The sequence below is a fragment of the Galleria mellonella genome, unplaced genomic scaffold, assembly GCF_026898425.1.
Source record: "Galleria mellonella isolate WM207_F2 unplaced genomic scaffold, CSIRO_AGI_GalMel_v1 utg182, whole genome shotgun sequence".
In the NCBI taxonomy this organism is placed as follows: Eukaryota; Metazoa; Arthropoda; class Insecta; order Lepidoptera; family Pyralidae; genus Galleria; species Galleria mellonella.
The window spans coordinates 1,231,328-1,254,033 of record NW_026442023.1 but is presented as its reverse complement, the minus strand read 5'-3'; the positions used below and the strand labels follow the sequence as shown (position 1 = coordinate 1,254,033).

Below are 22,706 nucleotides of genomic sequence, written 5' to 3'. Positions count from 1 at the left end.
TATCAGTACTACATTCTAGAATCTATCAATATTATTATAAGTAAAAAAAAGCTTTGTACAATATGAATTTATTCTACAAACATGATTGGGTATCGGATGGAGTCCAATACCTGTCTCCCAAGCTCTAGCCCCAGAGGACAAAAATTCATAAGCACACGGGATTCAATTCTAGACCTCAGTCCAGATATTGGCAAGTCACCGTTCCTTATTACTCTGAAACTTGGCGCGGATCGTGACTGGTGGACTAATTCCAGTATAGATTTTATAGAGACAGCCAGAAACACACTGCATAGAGCAAGGGCGTCCGCGCTCTTTTGCCGCAATGCGCGGGACGTCAGACGTCACATATCAACTAAACTAGGACACTGTTTTTAATAAATTGTTTTGCGTGATTATAATATATAAAATAAAATAAATGTTAATTAATAAATTAGACTATTTTTTTAAATTACACTGATTCGCCCACAGACACAGTATACTCTGTTATGTCCATGGTACTGCTCATGTTCATAGGCGACGGTTACCACTTACCATCAGGTGGGCCATCAGCTTGTTTGCCATTCTAAGTTGTATAAAAAAAAAATTCAGTACATATTACATTATTCCTATTCCAACCGAAATAAAATGGGTCCCCTACATTCGCCCGAATGACGAAAGACCGAATGATGTAAGCCCGTTATAAGTACCTACTCTTCTGTGTTAGCCTTTGGTTGCAATTTCGATATACAAAGTACTGCTGGAAAGGGATTGTTAGTAATGGGGACTGATGTCTCCATTGCTAGCAAACCCTGTCAGGTCGACCTCCACGCGGTTCCCCCTGGAAACCATCGTGATTAATACTTGTTGCATTCGTTACCATGGACTAACTGACCTGTTTTCATGCTCATCTATCATCCCTCACTGGTGCCCCACCAGTGTATACTGATAGCGCAGGCGGGTGACAGATATGTATGTAGCACAGGCTAGAATATCTTTTCATTTTTAGCTGTTAAAAAAAATACAAAATACTTTCCTTCTGTTTTAATATTTGACTCTAACGATCTACAGTGCAATATTATTTATTTATTTATTTATATACGTATTTTTGGTGAGTTATACAGTTCTTACCAATGCACTCACTGAAAATTAAAAAATCAAACAATATAATAATACAATATTGAAATAATAATAATAATCTAATTATGTTATACAAAATAAATATTAAAAATTTATTTTTGCGTAATTTGTTACCGCACTGCGAAACTCTGTAGCAGTACAGTGAAATAAGTCCAAATTGGAACTCGCTACTACCTCATTGAGCAGACGTAGCGCCTTCGTGAGTGGCGCCTGATCAGCACGAAATGTCCTGTAGCGTGGTAGGGCAAATATTCCGTGATTACGGTCACGCTTGTTGATGTCTGGGATAGACATGCTTATGAGATTCAACACAAACGCATTGTACTTTATTCCTCTAAGTTTACTGTAGGAGTATTCTAGCAGAGAAACAAGTCGCTTTACCTCTAGGGAATTATATCCTACCATACCCAATAGAAAAGTACTCGGATATACTCGTATGTCGTCACCTTTATGGTAAACTTACGAAACTGAAAAAGTTACAGGAGAACGTTTTGAAACATTAGAATGCAAATAACTTTTGTTAGAAGGCTACTGTTAAAGATCATGCTAACATTTTAGTTTTAAAATGCTGTTTTTTATTGAATGCGCTTAATTAATTATTATTATATTACAAGTATCAGAAATAAATGCATATTCGTTACTTTGCACCTTCATACATGAGAGTTCCTAGGTATTGAGTTATACAACAGCAAATCTACGAAAGTGGCAGTTTCGTAAGGTGCCAAAGAAAATCATTTATTTTAATATCTGGCAAACTAACGGAAGTGCCACTTTCGTAAAAATACCAAGGTATAAATCACATGTTTTGGAGAGAACTTCAGTTTAAATAACAACCTTATAGCAATCATTCATGTAAAATAACTAAATTAGGATTGATAAAATAATTATTGAAATTTTCAAATTAGTGTTTATTATAGAAAATACTATAAAAATATGCTAAGTGAGTTTACTTTGGGTATATCACAAAAATATGGAGATTCGAACTACTCGATTTTTTTAACCGTTAAAGATAGAAATTTGAAAATAAGCCACAATAAGTAGTATGACGCAAAATGTAGATTTTTAAAGAAATGTCAAATTTGAAAAAACTGCAGATTCCAAATTTTGCTATAGAGATGACGATATGAGGATACATGTTTTTATTTGCATTGCACTCACATTATTTTGGTTGCTTATTTTATATTTACAATTCCAGTTGAATTGTGATCACATAATTTGAACGTAATCTTGTATTACGTATTACACTAGTACAGTTTCTATATTATTATCTGTCTATCTAACGCAATATCTCAATAATATCCGAAAGACTGCCGCCTTGAATACATTATGAAACTGGGAATGTCAAATAAACTGACGGCCAACCTGATGAAATGTACACAGTCTATAGATATCGTCATAGTCATAGAATACTGACGGATCTGACAAATATTACATATATAGATCCGTCAGTATTCTACGACTATGACGATATGTAAAAACAGCACTATGTACATCAGAATACACTGTGACGCTCATACCACTTTCATGTGTTGCTATTCCTAAGAGTTACGTATGGGGGGAGGGGGATTGTTAGTAATGCGGAATACAGTCCCATAGCTAGCAATATACTTTGTCAGGTTGACCTCCACGTGGTCCCCCTGGAAACAATCGTACTGAATTCCAGATGTATTCATCACAATGGGCTAACTGACCTGCCTTTTCATTTTCACCTATCATCCCTCACTGGTGCCCCGCCAGCGTGTACCGTTAGCACAGGCGGGGTTACCATTTCATTATCACACATTAAAAAAAGGGTTCCGTATGATGCCTCTATTTTCATGTGAGATATACATACTACATTATAAAAAATCATGCATTTACTACGTGCAACATAACAAAGCATGCATTGTCGTTTCTAAGGATTATGGTCGTTCGATCCTTACCTATTATCGGCGAGTAATCACACATTTTGTTCCATCAATTTTGTGGTTAACTGTCCTCAGTGGATATTGTGATACCACTTGTTCGGTGAACGCCTGGCAGAGCGCCTACTCTACTGATTCAAGTACAAAAGTCGATTGCTTGGGTACCTCTGTCCATTCGTGTTTCTATCATGAAGCAGTTGTGTTTGCATGACTGTGTTTGGGTTTGAAGGCCACCAGTACCCCACATATGTGGTGAATTTACAGGGTACAGAGGAATAACACCTGAGTCCTCAGGAATGGCAACACATGGGGGGTATCATGGGCGAAACAGTATACTCTGTTATGTCCGTGGTACTGCTCATGTCTGTAGGCGACGGTTACCACTTTCCATCAGGTGGGCCGCTAGTTTGTTTGCCATTCTAAGTTGTATAAAAAAAAGTGTTCTCCTGTCCAACATTAAGAGGCAGCTACTCCAAACTGCTTGTGGATCACCGTGCGTGTTTACCGGCAGTGCTTCGTACATCCATGGAGAACGTAAACCGTAAAGTTGGTAAAGCTTCTATTACTCACTGATTTGGACAGGGATCATATAGATACGCTCATTTAATACATAATACACAGTACATACATCCATTCGAACTAATGACCTTTAAACTGCCTCAGTGCAACGATTGCACAATGATGTTATAATTCAGGTACCCTGTAATTTGACAAGGTACAGAGTTCAAAGTTAAATCATCATCGTTGTATAGACTACCTTTAGCATAAGGGGGAGGGAGAAGGTTATTAGTAATGCAGTCAATAGTGCCTATCGCTAGCAATATACCTCGTCAGGTCGACCTCCACGCAACCCCTCCTAAAAGCCATTGTGGTTAATTACTTAGTCTGCCACCGTAGGCCAACTCATCCGACTTCGTCCTCATCATTCCGTTCTCCACGGGTGCCCTACCGTTATATACCGTTAGGATAAGCGGGTGCACCATTTCCTCTTCATCCATTAAAAAAAGAACGTTCAGATAGAAAAACCCTCATGCAAGCACAGCTCATTTACAGTACAGACACGGATGGGACAAATTTTATACGTTTTTCTCTTTTAATTCCTGATAAGTTTTCCACAATGAACTAACTGACTTGATTTTAAATCATAGAGTTGATATTACCATATTTTTTTTTCATCCATGATCTAACGTACATTTATACTCATTCATCATTCCAAACTAGTTTTTTTTTTATACCACTGGCAATCAAGCATACGACCCAACTGATGGTAAGCGGTTACCGTAGCTTATGAACGCCTGCAATACCAGAGGCATTACGCGCGCGTAAAGTGCCGACCCTGAAGAAACCTCTTTACCCCCCTTTTGAAGAACCCCATGCTGTAGTCTCTTGGGAAAACCTCGGCAGGGAGCTCATTCCATAACCTAAATGTTCGTGGTAGAAAACATCGCTGAAACCGCGTTGTACGCGTCCATTTAACTAGTACTCTGTCAATATAAACCAATAACGCAGGCGAGTTTCCATTCGATTTTTAAAACACTGCTAAGATATTGAAAAAAAAAATACAATCTTGGTGGACATATTTTATTCATAGACTATATACAATTTTATTTTCAATAACCATAACAAAATTAACGTACTTTAAACATATCTATTTAAATACTATTTATACCTTAATTTGTAACAATATGATTTATTTTGCTTAAACAATGTAGAAAAGTATAAATATATTCAATTTTCTAAATTATCATAATGTTAATAAATTCAAGAAATATTACCTACTTTACAACAAACAAAAATATACATATATACATTTAAAAAAAAAGTTGTTATTTTACAACTTACTTGCAATATTGTTATATCACAGACTATTTCATTAACTACTGAACTATTTTACTATGTCTTATTAGTATTATTATTATATTTATTTTATTTAATTTCTTTTTTACATTTGTATCTGGCGGAATATGGTTAAACGGCTTAATTGATTTAAAAAGAATCATCGATTGATTTATGCTTACTATGGGAGTGTTGTAGGTTGAATGACGACATAAAAAAATAGGATAAGTTATAAATTATAATAAACTTGATACGGACTAGTAATTCGTAATCTACATTAAGTTACGCCTATCATCTATTGATTGTAAATAATTATAAATGGAAACCAAAATACTCTGATTCAATTATATCTTTTTCACTTCCTTCACAATCATTGAAGAATGACATCACCATTCATACAAACTCGCCAGCCTCAAGTGCTATTAATTTGAACTTTCTTCAGCATGTTACCAGTAGGGGGTAATCACCCACTATTCACTTTGAATACCCAACCAAGTTTAATAAATATCTCGCACTAAGTGCGAAAATTAAAGGACTTGTACAATTTTATTAGTTGTAATATTAATGAGTGGGGGGAAAGGAATTGTTAATATGGGGTCAAATAGCCCTATTACTAGCAATATATCCTGTCAGGTCGACCTCCGCGTAGTTCCCCCTGGAAACGATCGTGGCTAATTCTAATTGAATTCGTCAGGATGGGCTAACTGGCCTGCTTTCATCCTCATCAGTCATCTATCACTGGTGCCCCGTCAGTGTATACCGATAGCGCAGACGGGGTTACCATACCATTATCACCCATTAAAAAAAAAAAAACTAATGAGTCATGATTTGTACAAAGTAAGATATTTTAAACCTCTCTCTCTTTCTGCCTCCCAACTAAGGTCAAAACACTTGCACCAAAGTAGTTGCTATGTTCTTTATTATTACATATCTTCTATTCTCTATACTTCCTATAACTTCTAATGCACATTTATTTCTAATAACACAATTCATTCAATGTCAATAAAATTTTAATTGATTTTAATAGATACTTAACGAAAATATACATTAAAACGTAAGTCTCTATACAAACAATCTTACTTTCATACTTTTTTTTTTATACAACTTAGAATGGCAAACAAGCTGACGGCCCACCTGATGGAAAATGGTAACCGTCGCCTATAGACATGAGCAGTACTATGGATATAACAGAGTATACTGTTTCACCCAAGATACCCCCCATGCGTTGCCATTCCTGAAGACTCAGGTATTATTCCTCTGTAATACTTCTTCTGTCATAATCCAAGATCACATGCATATATAACTGTAACATATTTACTAGTTTGTTTATATATTTATTCAGTTTTTACCCGCAACTTCGTTCGCCCATTTAAGGATTGATTTAAAACAAATAATCTATATGGTTTGTTAATTATCAAAATCGATTGAACCGTTTAGCCATAAAGAAATCAAGCAGACAGTTATTTCCGCATTTTAAAATATTATAATGTAATTCAACACTAATATATACCACACACTCTATTCGCGGGTAAAGCCTTATCTGAAACAAGAATAGATATTAAATATTAGATATTTTTTATGCAACTTAGAATGGCAAACAAGCTGACGGCCCACCTGATGAAAGTGGTAACCATAGCCTATAGACATGAGCAGCACCATAGACACAACAAACAGAGCGCACTGTGTCGTCCATGATCCCCTCATGCGTTGCCACTTCTGAGAACTAAAGTGTTATGTCTCTGTACCCTGTAATTTCACTACCATATCCCATCCTTCAAACCGAAACACAACCGTGCAAACATAACTGCTTTACGGCAGAATCGCAGATGGGACAAAGGTAACCAAGCAAACGATTTTTGTACAAAGTCTGTGTGGTTATATCTCTATGTTTAAATAGTCTTGAATTCGATTCTCGTTCAGGTTAATTTAGGAAACTTTAAACAATGACAAATTCTAATTATACAGACTTTCAAATATACTGTTTTTTTTTTTTTTACAATGTCCAAGAAAATCATCAATTTGGGAAATTAAAACTACGAAACAAAACTCTATAAAGTTTCTTCATTTACCACTAGACTGGCCCCTTTTTACCCACCATTGTGATATCGTCATAGTCGTAGATATCCGTTAGTATTAACGGATCTATATATGTAATATTTGTCGAATCCATCAGTATTCTACGACTATGACGATATGACAATCCCAAAGGTACAATGGCATATTGCTTTGCGTAATGAGATACCGAGTTCAATTCTCAGTTGGGCGAATTAAGAAATTTACATTTGCATATTTGTTCCAGTTGGGGTGTTCTGAAATGTTGGATTAGGTATCCAAATGTTTTAGATTCAATCTGGGTGTTCTGGGGTATTGGGTTGGGCATCCAGATGATTTTGCTACAGTCTAGGTGTTCTGGGGTGTTGGGTTGGGCATTTAAATGTTCGTACCTGATTCCTCATGACGCAGGGTATCCTAGCTTAAGGACCAGGCAATCAGTGTAATTTTATGGCACTTATTTATATTGTAATAAAAGTTCTAAAAGACTCACCAATCATTTTTGGGTAAGGTAAATTCAAATTCTCCATTATTTTTATAAACTCCCCCAACGATTTGGACAATCGAGGGTTATACTTCTTCTCTTCTCCAACCGTAGTAGCAGTCAGTCCTTTGTAGTCGTGTGCCGGATACAGCGTGTAATGGTCAGGCAACGTGAAGATCTTTTGATGTACCGACTTGTATAAGGCTTCTGAGGAACCCTCCTGGAAGTCGGTGCGACCGCATCCCCTGATGAGCAGAGTGTCACCAGTGAATGCTATACCCTGAAAGTTAAAGTATAATAACTTTAAAACGTGACAGTTTATTTCATGTTTTAATCCATGGGGAGAGGGGATTACTAATAATAGTCCACATTGCTAGTAATATACCCCATATGTTTTAACGAGTAACCTCATCCTACTTATCAGTATAGACTGGCGAGCACCATGATGAAACAGGCCAGTTGGCCATCGTGACGAATTCAAGAGTAACTAACCATGGTTATGATTTCCAAGGGAAATTGCATGGAGGTCTATACTCCTTTTTTTTTATAGACGATAATAGTAATTCCGCCTGCGCTAGCAGTATACGCTGGCGGGGCAACTGTGAATGATGATAGGTGAAGAAGAAAGCAGATCAGTTAGCCCATCGTGATGAATACATCTGGAATTCAGAGTGAATTAAATTATTTTGTCATTTTTTTAATTTTTATTCACGAAATTTCTGTCCTAATGTGTACTTTATCATAAGCAGATTCTTAGTCTTACATATCACTAAAAATTTTGATTTCATCTGTATACATAAAATATATCCATATATGAATGAATAAATTCTTTATTGTGCATACTGTGGTAATTACAGGTTGATAGGTAGGTAATATGGTGTACAGTACAGTCTAGCCACTATTGGCGTGCAACATTTAAATTATAAAAAAATTACAATATACAGTTACAAAAAAAATCAAAATACATTACAATTAACAATTTTAATGTCCTTTTCTTATGATTCATTATTATTCTTTCATATTATAAATACATTTCTCAATAAGCCACTCTTTATAGCCCTGGCATAGAATGGGTCAGCCTTTTTTTCCTCATTTTCCTAATGAAATCTTAATGGTTGAGAGATGAACAAGAGCGTCCCTCTTAAAACATCACTAAAGGTTAACTGCGGTTGCGAACCCACCAGCCAAGCATGGCAACTACTGACAAACCCCCAAAAAAGTAAATAAATATCACTCAAAAATAAACGAACCTGTTCATGGCATATATATGTTACACACCCGTTAGTGTGACCAGGAGTAGCAGCCACCGACAACTGGTATCCGCCAAACTTGACCAGGTCAGCATCAGCGAGGTGAACATCCGCTGTAGCTCCGGAGGCCTTGCCGATCACGCTGCGTGCGCCCGGCAGGAGGGACTTCAGTTTCCCCGTGCCAGTTATGTGGTCTGCGTGCATGTGTGTATTCACTGAAAGGAAATGTTGTTCACTATGAGAACAAACTACATAAGAAATCAGTAAATTTCCAGTAGACAAATCTTTCTTTTTGGACATATTTATTTATATTTCTTTATTGTACACAAAAAAATTACAACATATGATATATATATATATATATATATATATATATATATATATATATATATATATATATATATATATATATATATATATATATATAAGCTAGAAAATAAAAAGTTTATGTTTTGAGTATATTATAGATAATATTTATTACTTTAGTATATTAGTTTTATTTATCCTTACTACTATTATAAATGTGAGAGTGAGTTCATTTGTTTACCTTATACCACTTTAATGGTTTACCCAATCACTATGAAATATAAACAAACTAAATATGCAAAGCCACACATAAAAGCTAGTAGTTAATTAAATGACAAAAATTGAAAAAAATATGCTAAGATTATTAACTAATAATATAATTAGTAAATAATCTTGGCATATATTTATTGAAATATAATAAACTATGTATAAAATACAAATAAAATACATTAAATATAGAAAAGATTAATTGTAAACTTGTTAACATTGTTACACTTGAATTACTTTCATACATATGGTTCAAGATTGATGAATGTGGAAGAAGCGAAAGAGGTTTGTTTGAATCGAAGCATTTGGCGTTCCATTGTTTCTGCCTACCCTAATGGGAGACAGGCGTGACAGATATGTATGTATGTACATATGGTTCAAATTATATGTGTAATTTGATTTAAAATCTATTTACTTAAATTTGGCCATAAACTGTCTATAAAGACCCATTAAAATTTGTCTTCGTACATCTATACAAAACATATATCCATACCTTGAGAAATCATATGAAGTTATTAGTTATTACCACTCAAGGTATGAGTTATAACATCATTAAAACATAATGTCAAACAATTATAAATGCATTTGACAAGGACACTGATATATAAATAAACAACTGCCCATTCCTTACATCAATCTATTGCAATGGAATACATTCAGCCATTTAAGCATGATTGAGTAAAACATTGCTAATTTTCACATTTATAATAGTAGTTGGATTAAAATGCATATTTTAAATACTTTGAAATTTTTTTACAGATAAATAGTTCCTATGTACCTGCTTCTTTATTGCTGACAGTCGGACTTGGATTGAACCACATCGTGACAACATGATACTACGACAAGGTATATAGATACTATTTACCAGCAAAAATGTTTCATCACATAATGTGATGAAACATTTTCAGTACTATACTATATTTAAAATATGTATAAACAATGTGAAAGTTTAATATTAATTATACTAAAATCTGTTTACTTACTTGCATAAATCAAATTGAATCCTAATTCTTTTATAAGTCCCGCATCGCGCTCTGCATGTTCTAGTACTGGATCTATAATAACTGCATCCCGAGTTGTTAAGTCACCGAGCAAATAAGTGTATGTGCAGCTCACTGGGTCAAACAGCTTAAAAAATATTAAACATAAATGTTATTTAAGTTCTTATTTTAATGACTCAAAATGGAATATTACTAACATGCTAATATTGGAGGGAAGGAATTGTTAGTAATGTGGACTACCAGTCTCATGCCTAACAATATGCCCTGTTAGGTTGAACTCGACATGGTTCCCCCTGAAAACCATCATGCTGAATTCCAGATGTATTCATCATGATGGGTTAACTGACCTGCCTTTTCATCTCACCTATCATCCTTCACTGGTGCATTGCCAGCATATACCATTAGCGCAAGTGGGGTTACCATTCCATTATCATCCATTAAAAAAAAAACATACTAATATTCATACCAGAGATATTATACAATTTACAAGTCAGTCTTGATATTATTTATTATAATATTACACATATACTGTAAAGAAGTGCAGGTTTAAATTTATTGCAGTTTAATAATTTTAACAACTTGATTACATATTTTGTTACTAAAATATTTTAATTTTATTTTACATAAAATAAAATCTTAATATTATTTTACAATCACCAAATATTTATTGGAATACAATATTTATTCCTAATATATATAAATGTAACACTTGATAATTTTTTTTTAATCTAGGTACCACCCACTTTACTATCTTGTACAAAAGTAAAATACAGTTTCAGATGAGAAGAATGTAGGTATATAAAAGACTTTGGCAATTTTCACTTTCAGAAATAAGTTTTGTTGAGATTTAAAATTTTGTGTAACTACAAATCAACAAACTGAACTACTAACATAAAATTTATTCATTCAGCAAAGGAAGACATTATAGTATCTCTATTCCACTCAAATGTTTATCGCTAAGCATTGATGCTTAAACTTAAGCTTGCACAACTGTCTTTCAATTTAAAAAGAGATATAGCAATGAACAGTCCTCAAGGAACGGCAATACAAATGGACAACTGTAGATTTCATAGTATATTCTACGATATCCATGATCCTCCAATTCATGTAATGCAATTAACACTTCCATCAAGTGGACCGTCCGCCCGTTTGGCTTTACAAGTCGCATAAAACAATTAAGAGTTAAAATTTAAAGTTAAAAAGAAATAATAAAAGTAATCTTACCTGTCTAAAGAAAAAATTATTTCTATCCATTTTTGTAGACATTAATCTTATGTTTATATCAATATTAGACCATAAAAATACTTTTGCTACCTTCGCACTATGGACCACTGATTTAAACTGACGCAACATTGTGTAAAAACTGAAACATTTATATATGTCACTTATTTATACATGTGAGTTTGTAAATATTTACAATCAACTCAACTTTGGAAAGTACTTAGGGTAAGTAACTGTTATAGATATAAGCTTGCTTATCTTAGATAATTATGATGATATTAATGGGAAATAACAGGTACATTTTAGTACGATAGTCATATCATAACAATGCCAAAGTGGGCAGTCACATGATTATATTTCCCTTTATATGAGCAATCAATAGCCATTGTTCTGTCGATGTAAAATAACAAATCAATGATTAGTGATTTTACACGTGATTGCATTATTTATTTATTTAACACTTTATTACACCAATATAACAGGATTTGTTGAACAATTTTCAATCCGTATAGTGTAGTACAAAAGGCGGTCTTATTGCTAAGCAATCTCTTCCAGACAACCTTTGGGTAGAAAGAATTAAAGCATACATAGGTAGGTGGCGAATTTAGCATTCATAAATTTTATTCTTGTTACTAGGTGATATTTAGTTGATCAAGGTTCAAACACTCACACTTTTAACTATATTTATTTTCCTTAGACGACAGACAAATATTATCATGAAAACTTAATTTTATATTTAAATATAATGCATACTTTCATAAAGCAAAATCAGAAATGAAATTGAATTCAAATTAATACAAATAATAAAAAATAAAATTAAAAATTCATTTTTTTTTTTTTTTTAGTACGTTTGTTCCGTTTGGAACAGGCTAAGGTCGGAGACCATGCTGCCTAGTCTTCAAAAAGATAATTTGTCTGGAATTTTATTTTTCTAATGTCGCTTCAATTATTGTCATAATCTTCAATATTTCATTTGTCAAATCCGGTAAGTACATTTTCATAAATATCTTTTCTTGAGTTTTCTTAAACCAGTGGATTTATCAAATTAAAAATAAATAATTATAAAAAATCATTGTCTTGCAATTCAATAAAAGTATTCTTATAGCTCCTTGAATGTTGTAGTAATATAAGTGAAAATAGCTTTGAAACAAGAAGGAAATCTTAAGAGAAGCGGGATTGAGTGCGGGATATTTTCGGGTTTTTTGAAGATAATCCTAAGTTCGTCAAACATAATATGTCTTTGAATGACAAATTCAGAGCAATCAAAAAAAAGGTGATGTAGAGATTGGGCTGTATTTGAGTTACACCATGTGCATGATGGGGAAGCGATCATGCCCATTCGGTGCAGGTGTTCGTTGAAATGTCCGTGGCCGATTCGTAATCTACAAATATTGGTGTAAAATTTTCTGTTTGTGTCCTTTCCTTTGCAGAACCACGGTTTTCCAATACGCCAATTAATTTTGCGGTACCATTTACCTTTAGTCTGTAATATTTGAGTCCAATGCTCCTCCCATTTAGTTGTAACGATTTTATGTATTCCAATACTACAATCTGAGTAACAAAGGGGTAAATCTTGAACACGAGCAGCACTTGAATTAATAATTTTAGCCAAAGTGTCTACTTGTTCATTCCCAAACACTCCAATATGTGAAGGGGTCCAGATGAAGATAATATCTTTTCCATATATAGTACAGAGATGATAATATTTATTACGAATTTCTTGAATTAAGTAGTTTGATGATGAAATGAATGTGTTATTTTTTAATGCCATAAGAACACTCATACTATCTGTAATTATAATCCATTTCGAATATAGTACCTGTTTTTCTATGTATTCTAATGCTAAAAATATAGCTTTTGCTTCTGCTGTGTAAATACTAGCCAAAGTTGAAATTTTATAACCGTGACCAAATCTATTTGACAAATCGTAAAAAGCCACTGAAGTGCTAAGTGCATTTTTGGAACCATCTGTATATATCTGCCTGTAGTCAATAAATTCTGATAAAGTCTCATACATATCGTGCTTTTCTTTTATGTCTTTACGTATAACAATTTTGATCTTACAGAACTTACTCTCATAAAGGCCATTATAACAAGGAAGTATCTTACTACTATAGATGTTATATTCATCTCGTAAATTCAAATCATTGACAATAGTTTTATTCAAAAACATAGAAATGGGGCAATTTAATAATTTGAGTATGAGTGGGTTATTGGAAACTGAAAAAACTTTGAAGAGAAATTTGAGTTTTAGGTATTCGAAACGAAGAAGGATAGGAGGCAAATTACATTCTACTTGCATTGAGATAATTGGAGAAGTATACATAGCACCTAAAATAAGTCTTAAATTCATATTTTGAATTTTTTCGAGTTTTTCTACTAATTTATGTTCTGAGGCATAACAAAAGAAAGCGTAATCAAAATTACTTCTAACAAGAGATTTGTAAAGTAAAAGGATAATTTTAGGATCAGCTCCCCAGTTACGACCAATTACAGATCTTATTATATTAGTGGCTCTTAAAGCACGATCTACTAAGCAATCAACGTATAGATCCCATTTTAAATTTTGATGAAAAATTACCCCCAGAAATTTAACGCTACAGTCTGTTGGAAGAGTTTGATTATTATATATAATATTCATTAATGGAACATATTTATGAACTTGATGAAAAACAACTACTTTACTTTTGGTTAAACTAATATCGAGGGAAAGAAGATAAAAATATTTCTCAAGTCTTTTTAATGACTCATTTAACACTAATTGCATATCAATAATATTCTTTCCTTTTATATAAATTAATAAATCATCGGCAAATTGCAAGTTGTTCACACTGTTTCCTAAAATTGAATTAAGTTTATAGATATATAAAATATATAGTAGCGGGCTTAGAATACCACCTTGACATACTCCTTTAGAGCTTAACCTAGGTCCTATTAATTTACTATTTACTTTAACATACACTTCTCTATTACTAAGAAAATTATAAATCCATTCGATAAGTTTCATTGGAAGAAATGAGGATAAAATCGAAGATAGAACTGTTAAATTTACATTGTTAAAAGCTCCTACGACATCTAAAAAAACAGATAGAACATATTCATCGTTATTCAAAGCAGTACTAAGGTCGACATAGAAGTTCGCTAAACTTTCGCGCGCTGAATATCCACGGCGAAAACCAAATTGATTCGATGGTAATATACTATTACTTTCAATAAAGAACTCTAAACGCTGTTTAATTAATTGTTCGAATAATTTGCCTGCACAGGACGTCAATGTTATAGGTCTATAGGAGTCGAAATTTGTAGGATCTTTACCGGGTTTAATTACTGGAATCAAACAATCCATTTTCCATTCTGGTGGGATAATACAGTCCTTCCATAAATCGTTAAAAATTTGTAAGAGTTTAGTAAGGTTTATTTTATTCAGCAATCGAAACATATTGTATGTTAAGCGATCAAGGCCACTAGCTGTATCTTTTCTAGATTTTACTGCACTGGATATTTCATCAATTGAGAATGGGTCAGTGAGAAATTTTGGGCATGAATTAACAGAATTAAACTGTTTGTCATCAAAAGATGAGTGTACAAAATCAGGAGTATATTTGCGTAAAAAATCATTGACCCATGATATATCTTTAAAATGATTTTGACGATGTTTTGAATTTAGTTTTCTCATATTTTGCCAAACAGTGGAAATTGGTGTTAATCTATTAAATTTGGAACAAAATTCCTGCCACCCCTGTTGTCTTACTTGCTTAATTACTAACTTTTTAACAGCTTGAACTCTTTTAAAATTTATGTAATTATCGAGAGTTGGATTTTGTTTAAACCTAAGGTAAGCCGCTTTACTATCATTGACAGCTGTCGCACACCTGTTATTCCACCAAGGTACTGCAATATGTTTGTGCCTCTTTGAAGTATTTGCACCGCTATTTGATAAGTTCCTACGTGGAACGGAACGTTCCACAGCTGTCAAAATAATTTTACAGAACCTATTGTAATTGTTTAAGGGTTCATTGACATCATACTCGAAATCCAAAAGTAATTGATTAACAGTTTCAGAATAAAGATCCCAATTAACGAGACGTAGGTTTATACGATTTAACAAAAGTTTATTAACTTCATCTATAGGAGCATGTTGTTCACCTGACGGAGTTGATGAAGAGTTCTTTGTGTTTATTTTAGTAAAAGTCGGCAGGTGATAACTTCCTAACGGATCATCATGAACCGACCACTCGCATTTTAATGATATGGATGGGGATACCATAGTTAAATCAAGGCCATTGGGTCTCCAAATATGAGAGCCAACAGTAGTAACTTGCTTATCATTTAATAGTACCAAATTACATTCATCTAAACAATCAAGAATGTCTTTACCTCTTGTATTAGTGGAGGTACAACCCCACATAGTATGATGTGCATTTAAATCTCCAGATATGATAGTGGGTTTAGGAAGAGACTCCAAAAAGAACTTAAATTTGGCTTTAGTAAAACTAGGTATACTATTGGTAGGACAGTAAATACTGGCAACTGAATACCAAGAATTATTAACTTCAATACTAATAGCTATAGTTTGCAAAGAATTGTCGAAAAAAGAGTGAAGTTTTTTATATCTAATACTATTATGTATAATAATCGCTACTCCATTGTGGTTATTACCACAATCATTTCGTTCTATACAATAATCTTTAATTTTTAATTTGTAATGTGGTTTTAGCCAAGTTTCTGAGATGAGAGCAATGTGAATATGATGTTCATTTAAAAATTGTGTAAAAATATGTCGATTGCTCAGTAGGCTCTGAGCGTTCCACTGTATGATAGTTAATTGGTCTCGATTGAATTTTGTGAAATAGGTCTATTACCAAAAGTATCATATAACACATTCAAAACACTTTTAGTGTTAATAGATGTGTTCTTTGTGTTATGTAGTGAAATAAGTTTGATTATGCTTTCTATTAAAAGTGATAAACTCTTGTTATCAGAATTTAGAATTGAAATTAGGTCTACATTTTTTTTAGGTTTGTTACCCAGTTTAGGAAATATTTCAGTGCTAAGTATATCTCCAAAAGAAGCGGGTCTGAATTTAGATCTATTTTCAGCAATTTTCTTTTGTTTAACAGGGCATTGCGGTGATACACTTGTGTGATTTCCATTGCAGTGTACACAAATAGCGTTTTCCATTCCAGTTGTACAAGTTTTATAATTATGCTCACCTTTGCAGATGCTGCAACGCTCAGAATTCTTACAGAATTTAGCTAAATGTCCATACCTCAAGCACCGGTAGCATTGTTTAACTGGTGGTATATATGGAGTGACATTGTGGCGCCAACCTCCAATATCCAGATATTCAGGTAATACAGATGCAGCAAAAGTAATTGTCACGGTTAGAGTTGGCTGTAACACATATCCATGAGTCAAGGTATTTTTTCTTAAAATTCTTTTAATAGCAATAATTTTCTTAGAACTCGATATCATAGTATATATTTTTTTATTAGATATATTTGTAGGTACATTTCTAATAACGCCTGTAACTTCTGTTGAAGAAGCAGGAATACTGGCCTTAAAATGGTAGTCATTTAAAAAAGTTTTATTATTTAAAAAAGCATTGGCTAAGTCTGGCTTTTGAAAGTATACTCCGATTTTGAATTTATTTATAGATCTAAGATAAGTTACCCCTTTATTAAATCGTTTTAAACAGGAGGAGAGTGAGAGCAAGTCTCTGGATCCAATGGTTTTCTGACTATCTGAGGATTCTACAAAGACAACAAATTCTGTCCCAGGGGATTCCTCGGGATATCTTCTAATATAATCTGTGACGTAGTAAGGTTTATACTTATCGGCCTTATCAATTTCAGATTCTGAGTCAGTAGAAGTATCTTCCGAATATATATCCTTGTCATTACAAGGTTCATGGTCTACATCACCTGAATCGTCATCTTTTTTTTTCCTTTTTCTACAACTGCGCTTCCCCATGAATACTAATTATATTACTGTCGCTGAATTTAGTGAAAATATAATATTTTATTCAATAATAAGAATTGATAGAGATAGTTTTAATAAATTAATAAAAAAAATTTAAAAAACCCGCTTGTTCTTATTCGAGTTTCCCGCCTTTTTCTTAAAAATTCAATGATATCTATCAATTTTACTATATTTTGTACGTATATGTATAGTATGTTGCGGTTAACAGCTGACATTTGGCAATGTTAACTGTAAAAATAAAAATAAAACTGTACAAAGTATTGCTTTTGGGATAGCAGTAAATTTAATAATAACAACTAATATCTACTTTCTCTTGATTGAATGGTTTTGTTAAATCTATAAATTAAGTTTTGGTATGTTGTCCTTATAATGTAAGGTTCTTTAAAATTTCTAAAATCTGTCATATGCACTGTGCTACAACGTGCAAAATATAATAATAGTGTTCTTATTAATAATTGGACATAGATAAATATTATTTATTCATTCAATTATTTAGTATTACAAGAACTCTATTTCTAAAGTGTAGTAATTTTGGTAGACGATAATTTATTACAGTTTTAACTATAATTATAAAACATTTACAATAAACTTATATAGAAATCAATCAGGGCTAAAGCATAGAAGGAATAATTAAATATAAATCTTGACTCATAGAGTTGTCTCTTTTCTTCTTACGGTATATTAATTTGGGAAAAGAGGATAAGAATTATATTGACGATATTATATTTGCAAATCGTATCAATAATGAACTACATGAAAACAAGTAGTCATAATCAATATTTATCATTGAAGAATATCTACAGTCATTCTGAAATTCAAAGTCGTAGAGGCATTACTTATTCTATGTCTATGTGCAATCAAAATGCAATGTGACAGAATTTGACAATGGATTTTATAAAACTCGTAATGACAAAATCATAAAATTACTTACTACAATTTCTTAATTCTAAAAATGTAAAAAAAAAATGCACCATTAATATTAAATTAGTAGATAGGAAACTACCAATAAAATTATATGAAGGTAAGACCATTAAACAAAAATAATTAATAAACTAGTTCAGAATGAATTATGAAATAATACTAATATCAATAGCAACAAGTAAATGTAAATCAAATAATTTAATTTTCAGTTATTCGTTAATCACAATATATTTGTCAAAAAACTTAACAGTTTAAAGTGTACATAGAAAACCGACTTCTACTTTTACGTCCACTTCACACATACAATGTATTATTGTGTTTGAATGTGCGTATGTATTCGTGTGTTGTGGTTTTCTCTCCATTGCGTTGCAATAATCTGTATCATTCTATCCCTTTTTAACACCAGAGTGTGAAACGTCATTGACCTCCGTCATCCCCACTATAGTAGTCGATATTTTTCGTACATACACACAACACAAGCAATTTCTAATTGTGTGCGTGAAACAGGCACTGCGTCTGCGAACTGTGCAGTGTATTGATGTAAACAGTTTGTTGTCATTTTTATTTCAGTACGTTTGGATGATCGTAACAGGATCTTACTAGTCGCAACGATAAAGATTATGTGAACAGCTGTTTTGTTATTTAATTAAATGTGAAATTCAGTGTGGAAAGTTTGTTCCGATTATGCACCAGGATTTGAAAATAATTCGTGCTTAAAAGTCTTTGTTTACTAATTCATGAGATACTAACCAGTGGTGTAGCTGCAACGCAGGTCAGTTTTATAGCTTCAAGTTATCTATTATTTAAATTAAATTATGCATTTTTTATCTTTACAAAATAATAAAATTATAATAAAGTCAAAACTGTGCATTAAATACCTATTTGTGGAAATGTAGTTTATGATTACCTACATGTGATAACGTCAACATTTGACAAAAGACTGTCTACCCCTGTAGGAATTATAATCGTGAGTATATATGTTACTGCCCAAGGTGTTAAATTGTTTTATTTTTCAGTCATTTATTTTCAAGTAGTCTATTGTCTCTATCAGACAATAGATGGCCTAGGAAATAATTTTCGAAAAATGCTGTATTTAATGTAAAATAAAACATTAACAATAATAAAAAAATCCCCTTTGACCAATATGCAAAGTTAATTACCTATATAATAAAATAGACATTTACATAGGTAGTAGTACAATTTAAATTCTAATATTTTTTTTTAAAGAAACGTCATTTTAAATTATCGATATGTTTTTACCATTAAATGAATATATTTAATGTAAAGCAGTTTATTTTTTATGTCACGGCGGCGGCGTAAGCATTGTGCGTAGATCTGCGAAATTACTTCCTTATTAGATATATTTAGATAGACATTATCAGCAATGATACTAGCTGTTAATGTAGCTTACTATAGATGGCAACAATTTTTAAAATCGGTTAAGTAGTTTTTGAGTTTATCCATAACAAAGAAACAAACAACCAAATTCTCTTTGTAATGGTTGTATACAATTATCTATTATGGTAAATAGGACAATCTGGATATGTAATTATACTTTTTCTAGGACTAACTTGAATAACGCGAGTAGGTAATTTACTTAGGTACATATTTTACGCAGCGCAAAATACGTAGCGTTGAATACAGTGTTTCAATGAAATGTAAACAAATGAATTATTACGAAGAATCGACCACAAGACAGTCTGCTAATGTCCTATGGTAATACAAATAAAATATCCAATAATTGACTGTATGTTTATGTTTTGTTACTTAAATTGTATGTAAAAAAAAAACGATCTCGACAGATTGTACACAAAGATTAACCAAATTTTTTTTAATGAATAATAATGGAATTGTAACCCCGCCTGTGCTATCGGTATACGCTGGCGGGGCACCAGTGAGGGATGATAGGTGACAATGAAAGCAGGTCAGTTAGCCCATCGTGACGAATTCCACTAGACTTAACCACGATGGTTTCCAGGGGGAACCGAGTGGAGGTCAACCTGACAGAGTGGATTGCTAGCAATAGGTCAGTTAGATCCCATTACCAACAATCCCTTTCCCCCCATTAACCAATATTGTTTGTTAATGTCATTTCTTTATGTTTGTATGTTCTGGGAAATGCCCCCAGATCTCCGTTGCCTGTTTTTTCATAACATAGGGTATGCTAGACTTAAAAACAGGCTAAAAGTGAGGTTGTGGACCCTTGTTAGTTTAATTGCATTTAAAGTGTGTTTTTGTGATAATAATATTTTTTGACAACACGTAGGTTGTCACAAACTTAGTTCGCTATAATAAATTGTCAATAAATTGCGAAACAATATACAGTCTCGTCCCTAATGAAATCTGTTTGGAACAAACATGGTAATCAAGTTAAGTAGGTTCTGTTAGATAGATAGATAGATTAAGGATAGTGCCTACGCTTCTATTGAATATAAAAGTAGTTCTTAAAATTGTTCGAGAATTGGCTAAGATATCGCGTAACATAATTATGATACATATAACTAAACTACGTAACTGTTAATACTACAATACATGGGCATAAAATATAGTTGAAAAGAGGATCTTCTCTTTTGGAGTCGCTTAAAAACTGCGTAGGTATATGACAAACTGCGTATTCGACTTATTACTAAGAACAAGGAATTACATAGAAGGAATGATAAAATAAAAACTGTAAATCATATGGTTGCCGCCTTTCTTCTTATGCAAATATAATTGGTAAAAAGAGGACGAAAGATAAATAAATATATTATTATTATTATAAGATGAAATGAGGCAATCATATGATTTACAATTTTTATTTTATCATTCCTCCTATGTAATTCCTTGTTCCTAGGTTTATTATAAACTGGATATAGTTATTATAACAAGTTGCGATTATAATAAACTGATTGCGTGATAAGCTGTGATTGTGATTAACGGCGTATATGATAAACTGTGATTATGACAAATTGAGTCTAATATGACGAGCAGTGCTTTTATATAATTCACCATTCCTCTATACTGCTCAGCACAATTTTATTATCACAATATGATAGAAAAGACGTCCATAACATCATTACGATAATTAAATTTTATTATTAGTGTTATCTATTCGTATTTAAATATTTTTCCACGCGGTTTCGTCTTAGAGTGTTCTTACGGTACAGAGTAGTCATGAAATGTGATATACCTTGTTTACAAAAATAATTGTAGAATTTATTTCTAACATTTACTAAGTTACTAATAAATATTTTTACATCAATATATTTATAATTTATATTAAAACCAACTACTTTACATTTTGGTTTCGTACTTATTATTTATACTTACTATTTAACATGAAAAAAGATATAGGCTATATTTTATCTTGATCACGCGAACAAAATCAAGCGTAGTCACAGCTAGTATATATATATACATATAAATATCGCTAAGTATCAAGTGTATAATTATTAAAAAATCAAACTAGTTTCGTCATAAAATCATTACGTAAGACTGATAAAGAGAATTTATTAAGTCCTGCTATTCGCAGGACTCTCAAAAATAATTTAAGACTCATTTGAGTGTTCCCGTCCACGGAAATCTTTAGTAAAAGGCGAAAGATTTATCCGTTGTTGAAGAGTAACCAGAGTGACAAATATTTCACCGTACGACCCTTATGTACTTATTATAAATAATTTCAATAGTGCGGTGTAAATTTACTACTAACGCCATCTAGTTGGTCGCAAAAACATAACGATAATGGAATTCCCATCCGTCGGCGCCCGCGTCTCGCAATACCGGGCATAGCATACCATTGCACCGCATTCATATCACAAATAGAGTTAACCTTGTGACGCTCTTACAAAATTAAATAACACAATCGGCAATATTAAACTTCGTAGCTCAACCACAAAGTAACCACTCCGTTAGACGTATGTATTCCTATGCATAAAGCTAAAAAGAATTACAACTTAGGTACTACTAAAGTTTTACAACGCTATCATATTATTAGTACAAATCGAATTATATCATCCCTTGGTTCGTCCTTCCAACCGGTTCATATTTTACTTGTTGAATAAATATCGTATTTTGGATGTCCATAAATGAATAACTTAATTAATGGTAAATATTATTACTAGTTTTTTCACGCGATTTTGTACCTGTGTATTTTAAACCAATAAAATATAAAAAAACATACATCATATTTTAAATTCAACCTTCTGGAGCACAATTTTGGAATTTCTGTAGTTTCATGAAAAAGCAGATGTAAATACACTTTGAAATCGGAACAATATTTTACAACTATTTTATGTCGGGTAGGAGCTATTGATGATTAAGCGTCAATTTCCTTTTTATATAGCTTTTGTATCTGTACATAGGTATATAGGTAGTATAGACTATATGT

At 32.5% G+C, this 22,706-nt stretch overlaps 2 protein-coding genes, 1 long non-coding RNA gene and 1 other non-coding gene across 6 annotated transcripts in view; 2 read left to right on the top strand and 2 right to left on the bottom strand.

The window, feature by feature from the left end:
* Positions 1-4,585: 4,585 nt before the first annotated feature.
* LOC113512901 (persulfide dioxygenase ETHE1, mitochondrial) lies at positions 4,586-12,265 on the bottom strand. Of its 2 annotated transcripts, XM_026896861.3 has the most exons (6): positions 12,108-12,265; positions 11,441-11,579; positions 10,199-10,343; positions 8,643-8,857; positions 7,402-7,672; positions 4,586-6,396 (listed from the first exon to the last, which is right to left on the bottom strand). In XM_026896861.3, exons 2-6 carry the CDS (start codon positions 11,567-11,569, stop codon positions 6,356-6,358), a joined length of 801 nt encoding a protein of 266 aa, XP_026752662.2. In that variant the 5' UTR covers positions 11,570-11,579; positions 12,108-12,265; the 3' UTR covers positions 4,586-6,355. The 2 variants fall into 2 exon arrangements, with proteins under 2 accessions (XP_026752662.2, XP_026752661.2); XM_026896860.3 differs by lacking the exon at positions 12,108-12,265 and having other exon boundaries at positions 11,441-11,707.
* LOC128200383 (uncharacterized) lies at positions 11,551-17,550 on the top strand. Its single transcript, XR_008252711.1, has 3 exons — positions 11,551-11,662; positions 12,283-12,422; positions 16,659-17,550. It is a non-coding gene; the product is annotated as an uncharacterized LOC128200383 (long non-coding RNA).
* A 1,255-nt stretch (positions 17,551-18,805) lies between these two features.
* The window catches only part of LOC113512870 (tubulin-specific chaperone cofactor E-like protein), a 40,485-nt gene continuing 36,584 nt past the window's right edge, over positions 18,806-22,706 (top strand). The window contains exon 1 of one of the 2 annotated variants that reach the window (XM_026896819.3): positions 18,806-19,112. The gene's annotated coding sequence lies outside the window, so the exon portion shown is untranslated. The remainder of the gene's footprint in view (positions 19,113-22,706) is intronic. The other variant, XM_026896820.3, reaches the window with a different exon arrangement.
* LOC113513073 (U5 spliceosomal RNA) lies at positions 21,835-21,953 on the bottom strand. The gene has a single exon (XR_003402151.2). It is a non-coding gene; the product is annotated as a U5 spliceosomal RNA (small nuclear RNA).